General features: G+C 37.2%; 1 protein-coding gene across 2 annotated transcripts in view; it reads left to right on the top strand.

The window, feature by feature from the left end:
• VPS8 (VPS8 subunit of CORVET complex) overlaps positions 1-24466 on the top strand; it is a 247367-nt gene that overhangs the window by 12240 nt on the left and 210661 nt on the right. For both annotated transcript variants that reach the window (XM_059163253.1, XM_059163252.1), the window contains exons 3-7: positions 666-734; positions 6303-6433; positions 11963-12056; positions 15696-15728; positions 16689-16743. In XM_059163253.1, the coding sequence (XP_059019236.1) occupies positions 666-734; positions 6303-6433; positions 11963-12056; positions 15696-15728; positions 16689-16743 (382 nt within the window). The remainder of the gene's footprint in view (positions 1-665; positions 735-6302; positions 6434-11962; positions 12057-15695; positions 15729-16688; positions 16744-24466) is intronic.

The raw sequence follows: 24466 nt of genomic DNA, 5'->3' as shown, positions 1-24466 counted from the left end.
AAATCTTGTGCAGTGAGTTTTAAAAAATTGCTTATTTTTTTAAAGTAGGCTCCACACCCAGCATGGGGCACAAACTTATGACCCCAAGATCAAGTTGCATGCTCTATTAACTGAGCCAGCTAGATGCCCCATGTGCTGTGATTTTTTTTTTCTCCATTGATTTGATAGTAATAAGCTTTTGTGACTGGGAGAATATTTAATCACAATTTGTTTGACCTAATCACTTGTCACCATAATTTATGAAATAACTAAGAAATGCAGTGTCAGACCCCTATATATTTCTTATGACCTTGTATATTATTTTGTATACTGCTTTCTACACTTAGAAAATTGGGGCTTGTCATGAGACATGCTGTTTTGTCCTGTTTAAAATGCACATGTCAAAGTCCTTGAACAGAAGCTTTCAGATGGGGCTGTCAAGATGGTGCCTGTCAGTGCATATTTGTCTTTGATAATCATCAAATATGTAGATGGGATAGAAAACCCTTCTGTAGTCTTTTGACCTGGTCCTTACTACCATGGATCATTGAGTTGGCTCTCTGCATGATCAGTTTGGTGATATGTTTGTCTCTTAATTGGTAATGGTTCTAATAAATTTAAACACCCTCACGATTCCAAGAGGGAAAGCAGCATTATATGAACATTCATTTCTTTTTTCTATTTAGATTGACGACAAGGAGTTTGATATTCCTCAAGTTGATACTCCTCCGACACTAGAAAGCATACTTAATGAGGTAAGTATATATTAATGGCCACGGTCATGTTACGGAATTGATTTTTTTTTTTTTAAGATTTTATTTATTTATTTGACAGATGGAGATCACAAGTAGGCAGAGAAGCAGGCAGAGAGAGAGGAGGAAGCAGGCTCCCTGCTGAGCAGAAAGCCCAATGTGGGGCTCGATTCCAGGACCCTGGGATCATGACCTGAGCCGAAGGCAGGGGCTTTAACCCACTGAGCCACCCAGGCGCCCCTATGGAATTGATTTTAATGCTTTTGGGTTGATTATAATGTATATCTAGATCTTCACTGTCCAGTATGGGAGTCATTAGTCACATGTGGTGATTGTAATTTAAATTAGCAATAGTTAAGTAAAAATTAAAAATTAAGTCTCTCAGGTGTACGGGTACATTTTTTTTTTTTAATTTATTTATTTGGGACGCCTGGGTGGCTCAGTTGGTTGGGCCACTGCCTTTGGCTCGGGTCATGATCCCAGTGTCCTGGGATCGAGTCCCACATCGGGCCCTCCGCTCAGCGGGAGCCTGCTTCTGTCTCTGCCTCTGCCTGCTTGCGTGCTTGTGGTTTCTCTTTCTCTCTATGACAGATAAATAAATAAAAATCTTAAAAAAAAAATTATTTGTCAGAGAGAGAGAGTGCATACAAGCTGGGGGAGTGGCAGGCAGAGGGAGAAGCAGGCTTCCCGCTGAGCAAGGAGCCCAATGTGGGACTTGATCCCAGAACCCTGGGATCATGACCTGAGCTGAAGCCAGACACCTAATGGACTGAGCCACCCAGGTGTCCCTGTACAGGTACATTTTAAGTGTTCGGTTGGAACATGGCTAGTGGCTACTATAGTGTATAGCACAGATGCAGAGTATCTCCATTGTTAGAGAAAGTTCTGTTGGACAGCAGTAATCCAGACTATGAACTTCTCAAGGGCAGAAGCCGTGCTTTGTTCATGTCTATGCCCCGTAAAATGCCTCATACTTTGTAGATTTGAGAAAACATTTTAGTAAGCAAGGTGAAATATTAGATTCACATCACTTCTAAGGTTTATATTATGTTTCAGTAATAATCTCTACCAGTGATACTCAAAATGTTCATCCTCTGATACGAGATATAACCTTGAAATGCACCTCATCGCCTTTCTATGTAAAGGAAAAACCTCTACACTGTATCTTATGAGTACCATCTTTATTAAAAAGTATCCTGGAGTTTTGAAATGATATTATTCTTTTCTGAAGAAGCAGGTCAGAAAGGCTTTGTCAAGGAACTTTGTGGAAGTAACATGTTGGTGAAGTATGGGAACTTTTATGTATCTTACATCCGATGACAATTCAACTCCATCTTTTTTGCTTAAGACTCCTCTTGAAGTTTTATTTTCAAATTCGAGAAAGATTTAAATGCATGAATCTATTTTGGATCCATAGTTTTCTAAAAGATAATGATGCAGACGTTTCCTAAAAGAAATGCCCACTGACCCCATAGCTGTGAGTGAGTTAGGTCTGTTATCTTTTTATTACCCTTTCACCTATACTTTGGGGATTGTAGCCAACACGTCATAGGATGCAAACTACTTTTCTCTGTAGCTATATCTTTTAGTATTCTTATATGACTTCAGTTTCTAATTTTATATCCATTTGGTGTTGCTGTTACTTTGAATATTTTAACTTAAAAAATGTATGATTGGTGTTAAGATGTAGCAGTTGAAATTTTGACATGGAAAGCTTTGGTCAATGAAAGAATAGCTGGTTATAATGATGCTTATTTACTGCTTTCTGATAGAGAAGATAACTTTCATTTAGAGATGAAGAGATTAATTTTGGTTAATCCTCATTTCAGTTATTTTACTAAGTGTGAAACAAAAGTAAGTTTAGAAGGTTGTATATAAAGCCATATTTGAACATATTTGTATGAAAATGGCAAAGGGCCCCTGGGTGGCTCAGTCAGTTGAGGCCCTGAGTCTTGATTTCAGCTCAGGTCATGATCTCAGGGTTGTGAGATTGAGTCATGCATTGGGCTCTGTGCTCAGTGGGCAGTCTGCTTGAGATTCTCCCTCTCCCTTTGCCCCTTCCCCCAACTCCCCCCCTAAAATAAATAAATAAATCTTCAAAAAAATGACAAATAAAATGCTCATATGAATGAAACTAGTTCATAGTGAAGAAAAACCATCTTTGCACAATTTACTTTTCTATGACTAATAGTAAGTATGGTCACTAGTGATTTACTGAGAAGAAAATACTTCTAAGCAGATATCATCCTTAGTAGTAATTTGGGTGCCTCACGTGTTTGGCTCATAGTGTTAGATGCTGGCATTATAAAATGCTCTATGATTGTCTCTGACTTTGAGAGAGAGTTGGAACTGGACATTGGCCAGCCTTCACATTTCCAAAGAGCTAGGCAGATGGATAAGTGAAAGCAAAAATGAAATTTAAGTTGTAGAACATTATGAAGATTATTGGGGGAAAAAGTATTAAAATGATTTTTAAAAAGAAAAAAATGATGGAAAGGGCAGAAGTGCGAAGTGTGAATATGTGCATGCATATATTCTATAACGTTCGTTAATACCGACCTGCCGAGAGATTGGGAAGAAATGGACAGCCCAGACGTTTTATAGACTGGAAAATTAGAGATTACAGAGACCTCCCGAATCACAGAATTTAGGGCATGAAATAATGGTACTAGGCCTTGTCATTGTCTGGAACTGTGCAACCTCTGAGGTTTTTAATTGTGCCACCCCCTTGCCTCCCCATTTGCTTACTTTCTTAAACCTGTGCTTTGACCTAATCAAGACTGAGTTTCTTCTTCCTTTCCTGTCTCCCAGTCTGGGAAGTTCCTGCTTCACTTCATTTCTTCTGTGCAGCCAGAAATGTATTTTGAACTTCTTATTCAAGGGTAGTGTACGTTGAGAAAAAGTGCGCAAATTGCAAGTGCGTAGCTTGGTGAATTTTCACAAACTGAACGCCTTGTGCAACCAGAATCCAGATGAAGAAATAAAACATTACTAACACCTCAGAATCTCCTTGTGTGCCCCTTTAGCACGTAAGCCCAGGATAATCACAATCCTAGCTTCTACTAGCCCTGATTAGCTTTCTTGCTTTGAACTTCATATAAATGAAGTTCACCATAAAAGTGGTGTCACTTTTGTTTTAAATTAGTTGATAATGTCTGTATGGGTCTAATTCCATTGGTCTTTCTCCACTTGCCCCAATATCACATTCCAATGTTTGGTATCTAATAGTCTCAGATCCTTGTTGTTGTTCTTCAAGATTGCCTTGCTTATACTTGGTCTTTTGCATTTCTATGTACGTTTTAAAATCACTTTTTATTTTATACACAAAGATACACACTGAAGGGTGCCTGGGTGGCTCAGTGGGTTAAGCCGCTGCCTTCAGCTCGGGTCATGATCTCAGGTCCTGGGATCGAGTCCCACATCGGGCTCTCTGCTCGGCAGGGAGCCTGCTTCCTCCTCTCTCTCTGCCTGCCTCTCTGCCTACTTGTGATCTCTCTCTGTCAAATAAATAAATAAAATCTTTAAAAAAAAAAAAAAAAGATACACACTGAAATTTGGTAGGGTTGTATAGATTTTACATATCAGTGCAGGAAAATTGGTATCTGCTGTGGAGATAGTAATTTCAAATTTAGCCATATTGATAAGCTTTAATTCTCTTCTTCATTTTTTCCTTTCGTGTATTCTATAAGCCCTTAACCCTGGCTTAATTTAACTGATCTGTTTTCTTTAATTACATCCCCAGGCTGCTTAGGAAAATCAGATAAGATTCTGATTGACCTTCTTGCTTAAGCCCTTGGTGCTGCAGTTCTAATTTCTGAATTATTTCCTTTCCCTTTTCCCTACAGCCTTTTTCCACTCTACAGCTGTCAAGAGACAATCTCTCCTTGCTAATTCTAATCTTGTTCTTAGCAGACGTGTGTGTGTGTGTGTGTGTGTGTGTGTGTGTGTGTGTGTAGATATCTGAAAAGCAGTTGGAAATGGGCCTATACCTCAAGAGAAATGTTGATACTGAAGATACAGCTTTTGAAATCATTAGCATGATGCTGGACTTGAAACTATAGGTATGGATTAGCTTCTTCATACAGGAAGTGTGTGAAATTGGAAGTGAAGAGAGCTAAGAATATAATCCCAGAGAGTAGCATCAGTTAGAGGTTGGGCTGAGGAGAAAATAGAGAACATGACTGCTAGAAGAGGCCTCATAAGTTGGGAGGTGTAGCAGGGCACAGATGTACTGGAAACTAAGGGAAGAGAAAGTTTCAAGAAGTAGGGAATGGTCAGTAGTGTTAAATGATGTCAGGACAAGGGCATGCTAACTGAAGATAGGCCATGGATTTGGCTAGTACCTTCAGCAGAGGCCGTAGTCAGTAGCTAGCAACGGTGGAGAGTGTGGAAATAATGAATTGAGATTGCTCTCATTATGGGTGTCGATGGAAATAGTAAGGCAGAATGCAGTCCAGCAGAAAGAGGAGTATGGTCAAGAGCATTTTTCTTTAATGTCTGTTGCTCAGAATCAACCTGTTCAAAGCTAAACCCCTCCTTCTGCCTTATCTGTGGTTCTTCTGCTCTCTTTGTGAAACAGGTATCACCGTTTGCCTGGTTGTTCAAGCTAGAAACCTTGGAGTCCTCCTCAATTTCTCCTTTCCCACCCCACCTCCCAGCCCACTCTGTTTCAATGTAAACAGGGACCTTGTGTTTTCCAGTAATGTTTCTTTAATTTTTCCTTCTCTTGACCTCTTCTGCCGATTTCTTTGCTCTATTCTCTTTTTCCTTGACATTGCTATACCTTCTTACTGGTTCTTAATAGTTTCCTTGTCTCAGTCTCCCCCAGTGTCCTCATCCGTCTTCCTGCTGCCCTGGTTTTCCTTGTAAGAGGTGGGTCCTGTCATCTTTGTTGCCTGCCTACTGTTTACTCTATATAATATCCTATTTCATTTAATGAGTAATACTGATTGTATGTCTGGTGTAGTACTGGGCACTAGGGAATATTGTGGTAGACAAGGAGGACATGGGCCCTGCTGTCACCTGGCATGGTGAAATATAAGGCTTTTTACAGTTTGGGTCCCAAACCGTAGGATCACCGATGACTCCTGCTCATATATTCCAGGACTACCTTTTCCAGGAGCAAAATATGTTTTATGAAATCACTGTATTTGCAGATGCTCTTTCAAACCCAGGATGTCTTTCTTCTGTTTGTCTTATTTCTCACGACATACTGTTTGTAGTAAGGTGGTATTTGTTTTCTTCTAATTAGCCACTGGCTGTTAGTTAACTAGTCAATCATCTGTAGAGGTTCGAATTTTAAGAAATATTTTGCTCTTAACAATAATTTGCATAACTGCTCCTGCTTCTTCCTGGTACAAGGGAGAAATTTTTGGAATGAACTCTTTGTAGAGACAGAGAAATAGATTCATTATTGAATGTTAATTCATTCAATAACAATGCATAGAAAAAAGATTTTAAAAAAATAAGCAGAAATGAGCACAAGAGTGTTTTCTAGAAACCCATAATGCCTGTCTGACTTACAGGGTCTTTGGAATTCTGAATTTATTGATCCATTTTCTTCCAATTTAGACTGATGATGAAGAGGAGTCTTTTGTTCTTGAGGATCCTACATTGTTAAACATTGATACTATTGATTCTCACTCCTATGATACTTCATCTGTGGCAAGTTCAGATAGTGGTGACAGGACCAACTTAAAAAGGTATGTATTCACTTAAATCACACTTGCATGTGCTTGCAGTATTGATCATTTAAAATGAAACTATCTGTGCTACAGTATGGTCTGCTGAAGCCCTGCATAGGGAGTAGAAGACCCACTTGGGTGGAAATAATTTGCTTCTTAGACCCTAAAGATCTTCCACTGTTGAGGGGAGAGGCTAAACAGGTGGATGCCATGACCACTGTCTTCTGCACCTCCAGTAGGAAGCCGTAATACCAGCCAGAGCCCCCCCCAGAAGCAGTAGAGTCCTAGGAGGGAGCATGAGTCAAATTTGGCAGAGTGTCTGTGGTAGAAACACAGAGTTTGGTTCACCTCTCCACCATTATGGTCTCTGCACTCGCCATCCCCTTCCTCCCACTCTCTAAGGTCAGCTGCAGCATTCCTTCATTGCCTTGGAATGGGTTCAGAGGAGAATCACAAAATGATTAAAGATTTGGGAAAAGGACTTCTAACCCTAAGTAACTTCATTTTGGCTGCTTTTCACCTTCCAAATTCTTGGAGAGCACATGAAAAGGAAAGCGAAGTGGAGGAAGGAATTATTGAATTCATGTGTAACTTTAATGTTGATAAAGTCACGTGTATTTTTCCTTTCCTAAATTTTGCCGGTATTAGTGCTGTCTTCTTAGCCTGTCAACTCTTGTGGGATAGGGACCATTGCTGGATATATTAACCTGTTCATCACTGACTCCTACAAATAGATAAATGTGTTTTCCCCCCAGCTTTATTGAGATATGACTGATAGATAACATTAGGCAAATATAAGGTGTAAGTGTGATTTTTTGATGCACTATTTGTGAAATCATTACCCAGTAGGGTTAGTTAGCACCTTCATCACCTCACATAATTACCCTTTCTGTTTTGGTAAGAACATTTAAGATCTATTCTTTTAGTAACTTTCAAGTATATAACACGTTATTGCCAGCTATAGTCCTCATGCTGTATGTTAGATCCCTAGAACTGACTCATATTACAACTTGAAGTTTGTATCTTTGACCAACATCTCCACGTTTCCCTCACTTCTCAGCCCCTAGTAACTACAGTTCTACTCTGCCTCTATGAGTTAGTCTTTTTTTAAATTCCACATGTAAGTGAGATCATATAGTATTTGTCTTTTTTCTGTGTGACTTACTCCATGTAGCATAGCGCCCTCAAGATCCATTCATGTTGTTACACATGGCAAGATTTCCTTCTTTATCATGACTGAATATTACTCCTGTGTGTGTGCATGTGTTTGTGTGTCTGTGTGTCCATCCTCTTATTTTTACCCATTTGTCTGATGGTGAACATTTAGATTGTTTCCGTATCTTGGCTATTATGAATAATGCTGTAATGAACATGGCAGCGCTGATACTTCTTTGAGATAGTGATTTTATTTTCTTTGGCTATCTACCCAGAAGTGGGAATGTTGGATCATATAGTAGTTCAGTTTTTAATTTTGAGGGGAACTTCCATACAGTTTCCCACAGTGGCTGCACCAGTTTACATTCCCACCCATCAGTGTGCAAGGATTCCCTTTTCTCCACATCCTTACCAACACTTGTGGTCTATTGCCTTTTTTAAAATTTTTTAAAGATTTTACCTATTCATTTGAGAGAGTGAGAAAGAGAGAGAGAGAGAGAGTGAGAGCAAGCACAGGCCAGGGTAGGCAGGGAGAGGGAGAAGCAGACTCCCTGCTGAGCAGGGAGTCCAGTGCAGGGTTAGAACCCAGGACCCTGGGACCATGACCTGAGCCGAAAACGGATGCCCAGCTGACCAAGCCACCTTGTCTTTTTGATAATAGCCATTGCAATAGGCAGTATCTTATTGCGGTTTTGATTTGCTTTTCCCTGATGATTAGTGATGCTAAACAGTTCGCATGTACTTGTTAGCCATGTATATGTCTTCTTTGGAAAAATGTCTGTTCAGATCCTCTGCCTATTTTTTACTCAAATTGTTTGATTTTTTTGTTTTGTTTTGTTTTTTTGTTTTTGCTATTTGGACAGTTGTCTCCCTTTTCCACAGGGGATACATTCCAAGACCTCCAGCATATGCCTAAAACTTGCAGATAGTACTGAATCCTGTGTAAACTATGTTTCTTCCTGTATATACCTATAATAAAGTATGATCTGTAAATTAGACATAGTAAGAGATTAACAACAACAGTAATAAAATAGAACAATTATAAGAATGTACTCTTATTACTAAAAGTTATGTGAATGTGGTCTCTCTCAAATATTTTATTGTACTATACCTACCCTTCTTATAATGTCTCGAGATGATGAAATGCCCATGTGATGAGATGAAGTGAGGTGAGTGACACAGGCATGACACTGGGTTAGGCTACACTATTAACCTTCTGACAACACCTCAGAAGGAGGATCATCTGGATTGTGGTTGACAAGAAGTAACTGAAACCATGCAGATAAGGGAGGATTGCTGTATTTTTTGGATATTAACCCCTTACCAGATAAACCATTTACAAATATTTTCTACTACCCTGTAGGTTGTCTTTTCATTTTGTTGATTTTCTTTTGCTGTGCAAAAGGTTTTTAGTTTGATATAGTCTCATTTATTTATAGTTGCTTTTGTTTATTGTGCTTTTGGTGACTTATACAAAAAATCCATTGCCATGACCAACATTAATTTCCCCTGTTTTCTTCTAAGAGTTTTATGGCTTGGGTTTTATATAAGTCTTTAATCCATTTAATTCCTATAATTTTTGTGAGTGGTGTAAGATAAAGGTACAGTTTCATCTGCATGTGATTATCTAGTTTTCCAACACCATTTATTAGAGATGATATTCTCTCCCCATTGAGTGTTTTTGATTTCATTGTCAAAAGGTAGTTGAATGTATATATAGCTGTTTTTTTCTGGACTCTGAATTTTGTTCCATTGGTGTCTCTGTCAGTTTTATGCCAGTACCGTACTGATTTTTGTTTTGTGTTTGTTTCATACTGTTGAGTACAGCTTTGTGAGAGAGTTCGATCAGAAAGTGTGATGCCTCCAGCTTTTTTTCTCGAGATTGCTTAGGCTAATTGGGGTCAGTTGTGTTTCTAAACACCAACAGTGAAATATCTGAAAAAGGAGTAAAATAATTCAATTTATAGTAGTATCAAAAACAGTAAAATACTTATGAATAAATTTAACCCAAGAAGTGAAAGAGCTATACACTGGGAATTATAAGACATTGCTGAAAGAAATTGAGGACACAAATAAATGGAAAAATATCCCATGTTCATGGATTAATATTAAAATGTCCATACTGCTCAAGCCATCTGCAGTCAAATGCTCTACCACTGAGCTATACCCCCTCTCCAACCCATCTGTAGACGCAACACAGTCTTTTATCAAAAACATATTGCGGGTGGGGGGGCTCTGGGTGGCTCAGTGGGTTAAAAGCCTCTGCCTTTGGCTCAAGTTATGATCCTAGGGTCCTGGGATCGAGCCCCATATCGGGCTCTCTCAGCATGAAGCCTGCTTCCCCCTCCTTCTCTCTCTGCCTACCTCTCTGCCTGCTTGTGATCTCTGTCTGTCAAATAAATAAAATCTTTAAAACAAAACAAAACAAAACATATTGAGGGGTTTGGGAGAGGGTTGTTGGGTTATGGACACTGGGGAGGGTCTGTGCTATGGTGAGTGCTGTGAAATGTGTAAGCCTGACGATTCAGACTTGTACCCCTGAGGCAAATAATACATTATATGTATTAATATTAAAACTTTTTTTAAGTTGAGATTTTTCGCAAAAGTAGAAAATCTAAAATTTGTATGGAACCATGATAAGTGATTTTGACAATCTGGTCTCTACCTGCTTCGAAGATACAATGTCTTTTAATGAGTAAATCACAGGAATTACAAGTCCTAGCACAAGGTATTCAGTCAGTGATATTGTAATGGTGATGGAACAGAAAGGCTGGTAGCTGCCCTTAGGGTGAGCACTACATACTGTATGTACTTGTCAGATCACTAAGTTGTACACCTGAAACTAACATGTGTCAGTTGTACTCAAATTAAGAAAATATATATGGTGTCTGGTTTTTTTTTTTGTTTGTTTGCTTTTGCCTTCTTTAATGTCAGAACTGACATAAAAGCATAGCATCAGACTGGACCCTGCTTACCATTTTGACTTAATCTCTAAACATCCCCACACCCATCTTTGTGGTCGGTGCCTTTTGTGTACTTATATTCCCTTCACATAGACGTCTTCATGTTTCTATTTGTGCCCTTTTGTTGCCTGCCACCCTCCTCATTATCCATCCAGGCCAGGTCAGACACCTCTTTTCTATAGCTGTCTCTGATAGCCCCCTAATAAATAGGATTAAACTCTTTATTTCATCTCTGTAGTGCTTTATCCGTTGTTCTTTTCTAACATTTATCTTTTTTTTTTTTTTAAGAATTTATTTATTTATTTGACAGAGACAGATCACAAGTAGGCAGAGAGGCAGGCAGAGAGAGAGGAGGAAGCAGGCTCCCTGCTGAGCAGAGAGCCTGATGCGGGACTCGATCCCAGGACCCTGGGATCATGACCTGAGCCGAAGGCAGTGGCCTAACCCACTGAGCCACCCAGGCGCCCTCTAACATTTATCTTTTAAGATAAAGTTACTTATGGGGCTCCTGGGTGGCTCAGGCAGTTAAGCATCTGCATTCAGCTCAGGTCATGATCCTGGAGTCCTAGAATCAAGCCCCGAGTGACATCAGGCTCCCTGCTCAGTGGAGAGTCTGCTTTTCCCTCTGCCTCTGCCATTCCCCCTGCTCTTCTGCATTCTCTCTCCCTCTCTTGATAATTCTCTCTCTCAAATAAATAAAATCTTAAAAAAAAAAAAAAAGATTAAGTTACTTATGAATCCCTCTATTTAGGCTGCGAGGTCCTTGAAACCAGGAACCTTGACTTCCTTATTTTTGTCTCCCCAGAGCATACTTTCAGTCACAGAGAGGAGGAGCTCAGTGTTTGGGAGAAAATTAAAAATTATTTTTTGTATGATGATGAGTTGGGTAAGTGAAAGGAGCATTTAGTAGGAGCAGCAGAGAAAGAATAATGAGTGGGGATTTTGAGGTGCTTGGTGGAAGAATGAGAGAGGGCAGTTAAAGACAGGAGGGCAAGAAAGGTGGGCAAGGGTAGAAGGTAGGTAGGGGTAAGGCAGACGTGCAGGGCACGATAGGCAGTCTTCTGGTGAGTAGTTGAATATCTTGCTATAGTTGAAGGTGGGTGAGGAGCAGTTCGAATCAGTGAAAAAGGAATGGTGGCTTTATTCATTTTCCTGCTTGTGCTTCTCTGAGGTTCAGGGTGGGTTTAGTACAACATCTTAATGTAGGACCGTTGGAATCTTATACCCTTTTGCCAACAGAGCTAACAAATTACCGTCAGTGTTTTTTTCTACTTTTCTTATTTTTCTTATTTTTAATGTGTGTTTTGGACTTTCAAAGCTTTGAGACCCTGGTTTTTCAAAAATTTTTTTATGTTCTTAAACATTTTCTTTATTTTCTTCTTTTCTTTCTTTCTTTCTTTTTCTTTTTCTTTTTCTTTTTTTTTTTTAGGAAGAAGAAATTACCTGATTCTTTTTCACTCCATGGGTCAGTTATGCGACATTCACTTTTGAAGGGAATTTCTGCCCAGATAGTGTCTGCAGCTGTAAGTATTTTGTTCTCTTCCCCAGCTTTGTAACCTGCAATGGCATAATGAAGTAGGAATGAGCATAAAACAAAGCACAGCACTTCTCTTGGCCCGAGGCTTAAAAACAGAAATAGAATCTGGCTTTCATGGGTTTTGTGTGATTGTTTTTGACTCATAAGACATGGCTACACATCTTGACGTAGAAATTAGTGCAGCCATGAAATAAAGGTCTGCTCAGAGTCTCTGGTGTGCCTAAATGAAATATGGCAGCAAGCCTAAAAGGAACACTATCTGCCTTTTCTTTAAATTCCTTTTCAGTTTAGTTGCCATCTTGTGTATTTGGTTGAGTTAGAGTGCTTGTTTTTTTTAGTCTTTTCATATGGAGAAATGATTGATCAGAATCTTTTACAACTGAGTGATTTTCTTGTAATTCACAAAACCCTTTTCATGTACCTTATTTTATTTACTCTTACGACTTTGAAAGTAAGGAAAGCCATATCCTGTTTTACAAATGAGAAGAGAGGCTCAGAGAGGTGATATATTAACTTGTCTTACATCATTGGGTTAGGAGATAGCAGAACAATTACTCAAAATTGGGGTTTCTGGCTCCAGCTGTCGTGCTGCTTTGTTGTGAAATGGAGGTGGTATTGGTGAATTTAGCCAGTGTGTAATGGCTGCAACAGAATGTCTGTGGTCTTTGAAAATTTTTTTAGAGTACAGAATTGATGCAAGAATGTTTAATAGATCATTAAGACAATAGATGCTGATTCTGGTATGTTTTATCAAATTTTCCTTTGACCTCAAAACCTATTAATTCTATGCGGCCTTTAACTTTTAGTTTTCTGAATTGGTTGTGTAGGTCCTATGTATAATAATGATGATGACAATGATGACATATTCATATCCCAGGAGCCTTGACTTTTTTAATGTTTTCATGGAGTTTGATTGGTATTTTGCATATTCAGTTTGGACAGTTTTAATTTTCCAGAGGGTAAGAGCTTGATCAAGGAGTGGCATCACAACATCATAATCACATTGCAATTGTCACGTTTATCTGAGAAAGCTTTTGTTGTAGAAACCTAACCAACCAAAGTGAAAAAGGAAGAAAGTGTTCTCTGTGTATATCCTGGCCCAGCTCATATATCATGAAGTCAATTTAAATAGAGAGATAGTCAAGCCATGGAGGAAACCTGGGCAATTGTCCTTCCTCTTTTAGGTGGAGAGTAACTCAGATTTGCTAGAATGGGAACCACCTGTTGAGGATTACATTTCCATGACGTTTTCTGAATTTAATCCTTATGTAGGTGATGAAATTCATTCCTTTCAAGATCAAGATGAACCAGAACAGTCATTTGACCCACCTGTGCAGTTTTAAAAATATTTTGAATAATGGAGACTGAACTAAAACTCAGACACCGAACATTGATCAGATAAATCTGTTATTTAAAAGGGTTTCTTCTCCCTCTTGAAGAGGAGGGGAAAATTCTAATAAATACCAGAGTGTTTGCATTCTGTTCTTATTTCATTGCTATGGCTGAGCTCCTTTGGTCTGTTAAAATGAAACCTGCTTTTCCTGTGACAGTGCTCATACACTGCCTTCCTACTTTTGGATTACCAGCTCAATTTAAATTGTATGCACTTCTGTGATGGTTGGTTTATTAACATGTAAAGCTAGTTCTATTTTGGGGTATCTCTCTCCTAAATTGTTGTTCAATAATACCTTCAGCCATGTGGATAATGATGGTTATGTTATTAGGGTTGCCTGGGGCTTCGCTCATCACAGCTTTGCAGCCCATGCATGAAGAACACATAGGAGAGATGAAACTTTTGGAGTTGTGAATGAAGTTCACAGCTCATTCACAGATGAAAGACCTATGACAGATGACTGTATTTTAAACTAATGCAAAATCATTTTAAAGGGTATTTGTTGCTTTGATGATCACTCAAGATAATAGCACAGTGTTCCAGAATATGTCCAACATATAAGAAGCTCCCAGCATGCTGATTAAAATGCAGATTCCTGGGCACCACCCAGACCTACTGAATTGGCATCTTTCCTAGTATAGCATAGGGATCTGCATTTTAACAGGTATCCTCAATGATTTTAATGTAGCCTGGCTCTCGAGAATCACTACTCAAAGATGTTGCAACACCAGTACTAAAATTCTGTTATCTCTAAAATGCTTTCCACATCTCTGGGGGTTTTTTTGTTTTGTTTTTATTTTTTATATTTTTAATTTAATTTTGGGGGTGGTTTGTTTGTTTTTAACTTTTTTTTAAATCTTTTATTTCTTTTCAATGGTGTATAAACCATGAATTCTGTTTTTAATTTTAAAGCAAGCTGACTTTCTGATTTCATTATTCAGATTACATTTTGAGGGGGTATAGCTCAGGGGTAGAGCATTTGACTGCAGATTACATTTTGAATTTACTTTATGTTCTTCATCTGCTCTCTCATTCTTTTTCCCTATCCAGGACACAGATCAATCATTCATTTGATTGCATGCATCTTAATTGTCAGGCATGTTAGGTGTACTTGACACACACATGTCCATACAAGGTTGGGTATATCCTGCTCTCCAGAACATTGAATGTAACAGTCTTGTCATTGTTCTTCCTTATATTCCTGTGCTCTGGAGTAATTTTCTTGAGTTAGCTCCCAGGAAGCTCCATAAAGTTGTATAAAATCAATTCTGCCTTCTGAGAGATTCTGATGACTAATTGACCACATTGGCAAGGACAGACAGAAAAGAAATATAGGAGTGAGATTAATTAAATGGCCTGGCTTGGGAACTGAAGCTGGGTTTGAGACGTAGTTCTGCCACTTCTTGAATAACCTTGGGCAAGTCAGTTATGTTCTTTAAAACATGTTTTCTTAATCTAGAAAGTCAGAATAATACATGTCTTATCTGTCCCTTGCAGTTTGAGAAGCAAATAGTGTAATATGTGTATGTGAAAGCTCTTTGCTACTACAGTGCTGATCATTGTGAGCTCTTATTATTTAAAGCTATAAAAGTATCACATAGATACCTTTACGTTTATATGATACTTTACATTTAATGTGATCCTCAGGACAATTCATTGAGGTATGTAGGGCAGTATATGCTATTTCCTTTAACAGAGGAGGAAACTAATAACCAGAGGGTTAGGTCACTTTTCCAAGGTCATACGTTACTGTATAGAGTTAATTTTTTATTTTCTTACGCTTAAGAACTGACTGAATACATCCTACTTGGGTTTAATTGAGGGTTTATTGGATAATCTGCTGGGTAGGAAGCTTAGAGGAAGAATATTGTAGCGTGTTTCCCTTTTCTAAAATTTTCATGTACTGTTATCATTTTTAACCTGTAGTGCTTAGGGTTTATTCACATTATTGAAAATGGAACTTCTTTCCTCTCTTTTTCTTTGTTTTCGTTTATAATCGGTGTCTTTCCTAAAGCATCTGTTACAGTTAGTAAAATAAAATAATCCACTCTCCTCTTTGTATTTTGTTGTTATATGCAACTTTTGTGGTTTCTCTTAGTTGGGGGCAAAAATGAAGGTTCCATCTCTTGTCTGGATTGATTTGGATTAAAGTATATGTAAAAAGAGGGGCTTACATCATTTTCTGTTTAAAAATGAGAATATCTTTTCAAATACTCTTTTAATTTTGCTTAGGACAAAGTGGATGCTGGCTTGCCTACAGCAATTGTAAGTACACTTTAATTCTTTAAAGGTAAGCTTTCGATTTGATTAGGTTTTCTTAGATTTATTTTTCTAATGTTCAAAGTTATTGCATAAATTATTATGATAATAAATTCGTAGGTTATTTACTGCCAGTAGTCAAGTTTAAAATTTTTCTATATTGAATGTTCTCTTCCTTTCTAGTGTATTATTATTCTTTAGGCTTTTGTTTGAGAAGCATATAATGGAATAATGATTAGCCTTTTCCAGGATTATTTATATGTGGTCCTCCCATGCCCAAGTAAACTTGCTTCTTCTGTGATTTGGCCTCCCTTTGGTTATAAGGGAGTGGAAAACAGCATTTGGTGAAATCACTTTGTGGTAAATAGTACATTTAATAGTTCTGAACTCCCTTGCCAAGCCTGCCAAATAGTAAATCTGTGGCGCGATTATAGAGAACTGGGGGATATTGAAAGCACACTAGTGCCTTCTTTTCTTGAATACTTCCAGCTGTGTCCTGTAGCTTTCTTATTAGTTAGTCAATTGGTGAGGAAGTGGGCTAAATTTTGAATATTTCTGGTGCCTTTTGGCTTCTTGAATAAACTGAAGGGCTTTCTCACCCCTTTCCCACACCTCATAGCTGGCTCTTGGTTGGGTAGCAAAGTGCCTCTTACTTTGTCTGGACCCCTGAAATTTTTTTTCTTTTTTAAATTGCTTTAGAGGAAGCTAAGTGGTGTGTTTTTGCCTATAATGTTGAACATATGATATTTTGATATTGTTATCCTTGGAGTAAATTTAGAGGGATTCCCAGAAATAAAACGTCCTGAGTTTCATTTCCGTTTTGCCTCCTAGATGAAATTCTCCTTATTTATAATAGTTGGTATGTCATCTGGTGCCTAAAGGAAAGAAGACCAACAAATTCAACTTGGATTGTTTCAAGATCCTTGATGTGATATTTCAAAATGTAACCTTCCCTTTTGTTCTCAGGCAGTATCCAGTCTGATTGCTGTGGGTACATCTCATGGATTGGCTTTAATATTTGGTAAATTTTCTAAGTACTTTCCATACTGTAGATATTAAGTGTCCTTTTGGATTTTATATCTTTTAATAGTTTAATTGTAAACTCTGTTTTCTTGTTAAAAAAAATCAGAAAAGTTTGAAAAGTAGCAGTCAGCAGTTTATTCATTGTCAGAGCATGAGCGTGGGCTTGTGCATGCCCACAAGCAGGGTGAGCTGCAGGCAGAGGAAGAAGCAGACCACCTGCTGAGCAAAGAGCCTGATTCAGGACTCCATTCCAGGACCCTGGGGTCATGAGTCCTGAGATCACGATCTGAGCTGAAGGCGGATGCTTAACGAATTGAACCACCCCCGCCCCAGTCAGTAGTTTTGTAGTTAAAATTAGTTGACCCAAGTTCATTTTGTTGCTCACTGCAAGTTTTTCTTCTTCATGAATTCTAAGTTATCATATCATATCTTTGACTCTGCAGACCTGGACAGAAAGAATATAAAGTTGAAAGGGACCTTGGGTTGTCCTCTTGTTTGCCTCAGTTTGTGGTGTTGGTGATTTTTTATTCTAAATCATATCCTAGCAGGTATTCTAAAAGATCTTCAGGAAAAGAGACTGACAGGCTTTCTCAGTAATTTTTCATAACTCAGACTGACAATAAGTTCTTTTTTCATTTACACTGTAAATCCTTCTAACCTGAAAAATTTCTAGCCCATAATCACATTCCTTTTTGATTGAGAAGAAAACTTAACATTCATTTGTATAGTAGATGATAGTCTTAAGTATTTTCTCTTTTTTTCCCTACATGAGACCAACTGGCCCAAGTTTCCTTACTCTTTGCTTTACTTTTGAATTCAGTACTATGAGCAGAACATCATCTTCTGTTTTTTTTTTTAAACAATCAGATAATATTTTTCTGTCATTTTTAATGTTCTGCATCTTCAATCTTTTGCATCTCTCTTAAATGGAATTCCCAATAACATTGTATTTTAGTATGGAATCTACAAGGTACTGTATGAGGATTATGTGGGAATATTTTAATACACAGTACTACAGTACAATTTGATCTTTTTGGCCTTGAATCATTATTTACCATATGAGTGAAGAACTGGTTATTTTCTCTTGTTTTTGAACAGTTTGAATTCCTCCTTATAAATGTGCTGAAAATCTTAATTATCATATGATTTTAATACCTAAACTTTTCAGAGGTGATTAATTTAAATAATAGAGTTTTATTTTTTGGGAGTGGGAAGTATGAACACAAAATATAATTCTCTTGAGAGAACTTTAGAATTGATTCTTTGAATAATAACTTTTTTCTTATTTCATAATGGATACGTGTTCATAGTAGAAAATTTCTATGAACAAAAGGTTGAAGATACAGTATGACAAACTACTTTCCAGGAATAATCCCTAACATTTCTGGGTGGCCCTCTAATCTTTTTGTACATGTGTGTATATATGTACACACCCAAAATGGAATCATAGTAATTTCTAACCAGCTTTTTCCTCATATTGAACATCTTTGCATGTAATTATATATTCATCTGTAACACCATTTTTTTAAAAAGATTTTATTTATTTATTTGACAGACAGAGATCACAAGTAGGCAGAGAGGCAGGCAGAGAGAGAGAGAGGAGGAAGCAGGCTCCCTGCCAAGCAGAGAGCCCGATGCGGGACTCAATCCCAGGATCCTGAGATCATGACCTGAGCCGAAGGCAGAGGCCCAACCCACTCAGCCACCCAGGCACCCTGTAACACCATTTTTAATGGCTACATAATATTCTTTTAAATGGACTCACCATAATTTACTTAACCATTTCCTACACAGAGACATTTGGGTTGTTTCTAGACAAACAGTATAGCAATGAACATCTTCGTAACTGCATTAGACAAACAGTACAGCAATGAACATCTTTGTAACTGCATTTTTGTGCACATGATTACTTCTTTGGAACAAATTCCCAAAGGTGAAATTCCTTAAAGTCAGGGTATGAACATTTTATTTTTTATTTTTATTTTTTCCAGGTTTCATAATTTAATTAATTAGGAACATTTTAAATACTTCTTATATAACCTAATTGCTTCCAGGAAGTTTTACCAGCCTGCTCTCCTATCAGGTGTAAGAATGCTTATTTTCCTGGGGAGGCATAATTGGTGTTAGATTGAAAGGATTTGGGGAAAGGATCTTAGAAGGACCTTTAGTTTAGTCTTCTTATTTTACATATGAGGTGACAGAATTAGAGAGATTAAGAGAGATACATAGAGCCAAGTTCAGAATCAAGAAATATTGAATCATAGATCAGTGCATTTTCACCATTCTCAGTAATTCTGTCCTCAGAGAAAAGGAGGCAAATTCCAAGATATATGAAGAAAAGAGGAACTAAGATGAGTGAGAATTGAGTATAATGTTTATGTTTCTTTCTCCACAGAATGCACATTGATTTTTTGTTCCCACTTACCAGTGTTCACTTTTCCTCAACTCCGTCCTCTTGAACATCCCTTCCTTAACACAGGGTTATAAGAATATAATAATCAAACCCATGTAGAGCTACTGCAACAAATTAAATGAATACTTTAAAAATAAAAACCCAATAGAGAAGAAGAGTACATTGTCTTTTGCTACTGTCTTCTTAATTTCCTTGGCCCTGCCTCTTAATTTTTTTTAGGTCTCAACAGCTTTGTTGTAGATGTGAAATGGTAATCTTTCATTACAGTCTCATGGAACAGGAAGCATGCCAAAGTGAACATTTTGAGAAAGAATTATAATATTCTGGTTTTGCTTTGAGTTTTTAATCATGCAGTTAGTAACTTTTACTCAATATTTTTGTGGGAATCTGATTATTTGGACAGTGATTTTTAACAAATGGGTTAATATTTGCCATGACAGTAACAAATGGCAGAGTGATGCTACTATGAAGTGTCTAGATTAGAAGTCTGGGTTAAATGTGATCTCATTTAAATATCTTTGTTGATCATAGGAAAAGTGTAGCAGGAAGAAGAATTGTACTTGTTTTAAGTAACATCAGGTTCTTTTTGGAATAGAGGCCTGGGTCATTAAAATGGTGATCATTGTAAGCTTCTTAAAGGTGATGTATGTTGCCTATTTTAATGGACTATAGGTATGTGGTATTTATTACATCTCCTGTTTTTATCCTATTACACAGGATCTCAAAATTCAAATCTTCATAAAGATGTGTCCCTATTCCAAGGCCCTTAGTTTCCTTTTTTGGGGGTTGTTAGTATACTTTAGTAGATTATCTTTTTGAAGTTGTTTTTGTTTCTATCAAACTTCTGGACTTGGGGCACCTGGGTGGCTCAGTGGGTTGAAGCCTCTGCCTTGGGCTCAGGTCATGATCTCAGGGTCCTGGGATCGAGTACCGCATCAGGCTTTGTGCTCAGTAGGGAGCCTGCTTCCCTTTCTCTCTGCCTGCCTCTTTGCCTACTGTGATCTCTGTCAAATAAATAAATAAAATCTTTAAAAAACAAACAAACAAAAAAACCTTCTGGACTTGATTTACTTACTGTGCTGTATGATTTGGTATTATGCGTTTTCTCTTTCCCATAATCAATATATAATCACAAATTGGTTAATCACACTTAGTATCATTCCCAGAGATAACTAAAGGCTGTCACTTACATTTTTAAAATTTTACCTGTCTTTTTTCTGAACTTTTGAACTGATTTCTTGCTTTTCTTTTTCTTTTGATCTTTTCTCCATGGATTCAAAGGAAAAGGTATAGTAATTTTGGTTTGCATGAGTGACTGTTTTTTCTTTTGACCTTTTTAGTGTTGAAAGAGAATGCTGTCAGTTACAGTTGATGCCTTCTTATGAAATGCTTACTAAAAAAAAAAAGGCTAAGTGAAACTGGTTAAAGCAGGGAATGTTAAAAATTATAAATACATGCATACTTTCAGTGTTTTTGATTGTAAATATACAAATATTTTCTCCTTAATCTTTTGACACAGTCCAAAGCCTTTTCTTTGAGTTTGTATCTGCCAGTTAGAGGTTTTTTGGAATAAACTGCATCATTAATGAGTCACATAAAATTTGCACTTTTATTTTTTATTTTTTTAAAGATTACATTTATTTATTTGACAGACAGAAATTGCAAGTAGGCAGAGAGAGAGGAGGAAGCAGGCTCCCTGCTGTGCAGAGAGCCCGATGCGGGGCTCGATCCCAGGACCCTGAGATCATGATCTGAGCTGAAGGCAGAGGCTTTAACTCACTGAGCCACCCAGGCGTCCCCAAATTTGCACTTTTAATTAAAAGAAAAAAAGAAGCTTAGGCACCTGTGAATCAATTGAGGAGGATGAAATTGTAGTTTCTTACCAAACAACTCTTCAATCTTTGACAGTTATCTTGTCCACATCTTATTTCATGACAGGTTTTCAAAGAAAGACCTTTACCAAGTTTTTCATGAGCATTCATTTAGTTTTCATGGGAACAATAGCTCTTTATTTTTCACTCTATTCCATCAGTTCACCTACTGTTTAATTAAGTGTTTAAAGTCCAGTAACGTTACAGTGGCATGAGCAGGTTTAGAAATGAACACAGCTAGCTTGCTATAAGTGTTGGCATTCTAGATGACCGCCATTTAGCCATGGGAATTCACTGTGTCCTGGGCTTCTGTCAGTGAGCTTTACAGAGGAGATGAGGACTTGAATTCTGTGTGTTTGTTAGGTAGAGGTCAGGTAAAGTGCTTCTATTGTTTTATGATCTTTAATGAAAAGTGTTTTCTACTACCTCTTTTCTTCTTTTGGTCTTAGAGAATATTTTAATATGCACAAAGGGTAAAAAAAGAGTAGTATTGAAGAATGATGAATGCTGGCAATGGGAGAGCTCTATACACACGATTAAGTTTGATTTCTTCTAGGATCTAGTTATTTCCTTCTTTGAAAGTCTTTGGGAACTAGTTAAAACAAATTAGGGATGAAGAAGTAGAAGATTGGGTCAATTTTGGTATATGGAAAGAGCAGAAATTCTCTTGAAGTATGTTCAGATTTAGATTTTATAGCTATTACAGATTTATACATTACTTGTGGCTTTTCTTTCCTATTTAGCACATGATTTTTAAGCCCAGAATATGCTGAGATCTGCCCTAAGCAAAGTATACTTTGATAGATAGATGAATAAAAGAAATAGGTGTAATTCATTGCAGTGTTTGCAATAACTAGGGTTCAAGTTGTCTTAGTTGATAAGCTATTTATTATCATTAATAATAATTCCTTGCATTTTTGTAACATTTGATAGTTTTCACATTTTTCATAGGCATTTTCTTACTTAAGCTCTGTGCCAACTCTGTGAAGTTTATATGAAAACTGATAGTCTCATTTCATATTTCTTGCCTAGGGTTATTTGCTTTATAAGGACCTACTCCAATTTTTTTTTAAACTAAGTTGACAATGCCAACCACATGTGATTTTATGTGACTCTGTAAATGAAATTAGATGTACTGCTAATTTGATGGTTTCTCCCAACAATAGGTAAAGCAGACTTCAAGTGTAGAGGAAAACAAGAATTTTTCCTTAAATATTAAGGCATTCAAGAGCCCTTTGGAGGAGTGCAGTATGGAGAGCTCTGATCTTTTTTTTTTTTTTTTTTAAACCTCTTGCTTCTATTCAGGTCATTCTGTTCTTTCCATATAACTTTATAATTCAAGTGTTTGGAAGAGGTTTATTTTTACCAAATGCCCTTTTCTAGAAGTGTCCAGAATAATCTGGGATATGGAATGTTTAGTTACCCCAGCAGAAGAAGCCTCTCTCATAAGATTCTGGTTTCTTCTTTACACAGAAATTCTGCATTTTCTGAATTTAGTCTAAATTGCATGATGGCAGGTTTGTTACTACAGTACCATAAACATAGAATGTAAATAGAATGTAAAAAGACAGCAGTAAGAATTGACAAATATCTTTGTGAAGTTAAAACCAGAGTATATTTTATACACTGTCCCAACACCTCTCTGCCATGCTTACCATATAAAGGGACATTTTAAAGATAACAAATACATTGTAAAAATGAAGGGGAAAAGTTCAGAGTGTTTTTATTAACACAGTCCCGAGGGATGTAAACCTCATACGTATTTCAGGAATGACCAAGCTTGATAATTGGGTCCCCCGTGTTGCAGCTAGTTTTTAGTACACAGTGCCCATAGGAAAGCAGAATCCTGTTTGGGTTTTTAATCTATAAGTTTTTCTTCCTCTCTTTATTTCCTCCCTTAATCTTACTTACCCTTATTCTTTATCATATTCCCTCATTCTCCTATTCTTACTCTCCTTCAGTTATAAGAATACTTAAAAATGCAAAGTCTGAACTCTGTTAGATCTGAAAGCAGTAGTGAGTGTCCATAAGTATGGGTGGATCAGAGCTGTGTACAGTTTGGATCTCAAAGCACAGATTACAAAAGATCCCAGCAGGTGCTATTCAGACACTGTTCTGTGCCTGGAAGGCAAGTGGCCCAGATTCACAGGGCTTCTTTGTGAGGCTGATGTGGAATTTCTGTCCTTGACCTCTTAACTTACTTTCATTCCATCTGTTGCCTCCATATATGACCTAAGGTAGTGGGGGGTGGGGGGGGGTGGTGTGTGTGTGTGTGTGTGTGTGTGTGTGTGTGTGTACCGAACGTTGTTGCCTAAAGACCGTTTATGAACACAGAAAAATATTCTTAGAAATATTCCCTTTGGATGGGCAAAAAGTTCTACATAGTATTATTCCCTAGATCTGAGAATGAATGTCTTAAGTTCTTTCTGATAACTAGATTTACCCTTCTAGATTTACCCTTATACTATACGTTAACTAACTAGAAGCAAATGAGGAAGCTATTCAGATGATTGTCAGATGCCTCCTGGGTGCAAGGCACCAGGCTTGGTACTTCGGGAGTGTTAGTTCACTTATGATCTTAGCCCTTAGAAAGGACTATTAGTGGAAGTAAGACATACCTACCACCAAAGAATAGCGTGTGAGTAGTTAAGGGAAGCACAAACAATTGCTGGGTGAGTTCAGAGAACTCCAGATTGTGCAGATATGGTGACTTTCTTTCCCCCTAAACAGTTAATTTTTGTAGGCATGCCTTCGTATACTTGAATTTTTTATTTCATTGTTTTTAAGTGGATACAATAATGAACTGTACACAAAATAAGCATTTCCTAGGAGAAGCCTTAGAGGAATTTCTTTTAATTATTAGATAATAAGTTTTAATAAATATTTGAATGCCTCCTAGAGAAAACCGGAATTGATTAAGGCAAGATCCTTACCCTTAAATAACTTAATCTAGTAGAGATTTGAACTGTTTGCTTTTAGCATATCAAATGTTGACGATTGAAAATAATTTTCTTAAGTAGTTTAAATATTTACTCTGTAATTTTGTTTGCACTGTTAATTTGCCTAGGAAACCTTTTCTTTGTGGATAATAAAATGTAAATTTTAAAGCTGCTTTAAAAAGTGATATTCTCTGTTACCTTACATACAGAAAATAGCAAGAAATACAGGTTTAGAATGAGACAGATGAAAGATCATTGATTTGTTCGAAGAGATAAATATTATTTATGGATTTTTTTTACTTATTAACAGCTTCTATATTATGCTTCCTTGTAGATCTTGGTTTTTTTCTTCATCCTTAGTATATAATTCAGTGCCCCGCATCTACTACATGCTCAATAAATACATATGAATATAACTTCATCCTTTGATTCTTTTGATTTTTGCTACCTCCCTAGTCTTTGAAAACAAGCTGATACTAAATACATATTTTTCCACTC

This window comes from Mustela lutreola, chromosome 2 (genome assembly GCF_030435805.1).
Source record: "Mustela lutreola isolate mMusLut2 chromosome 2, mMusLut2.pri, whole genome shotgun sequence".
Lineage (NCBI taxonomy): Eukaryota > Metazoa > Chordata > Mammalia > Carnivora > Mustelidae > Mustela > Mustela lutreola.
This window is presented reverse-complemented; position numbering and strand designations above follow the sequence as displayed.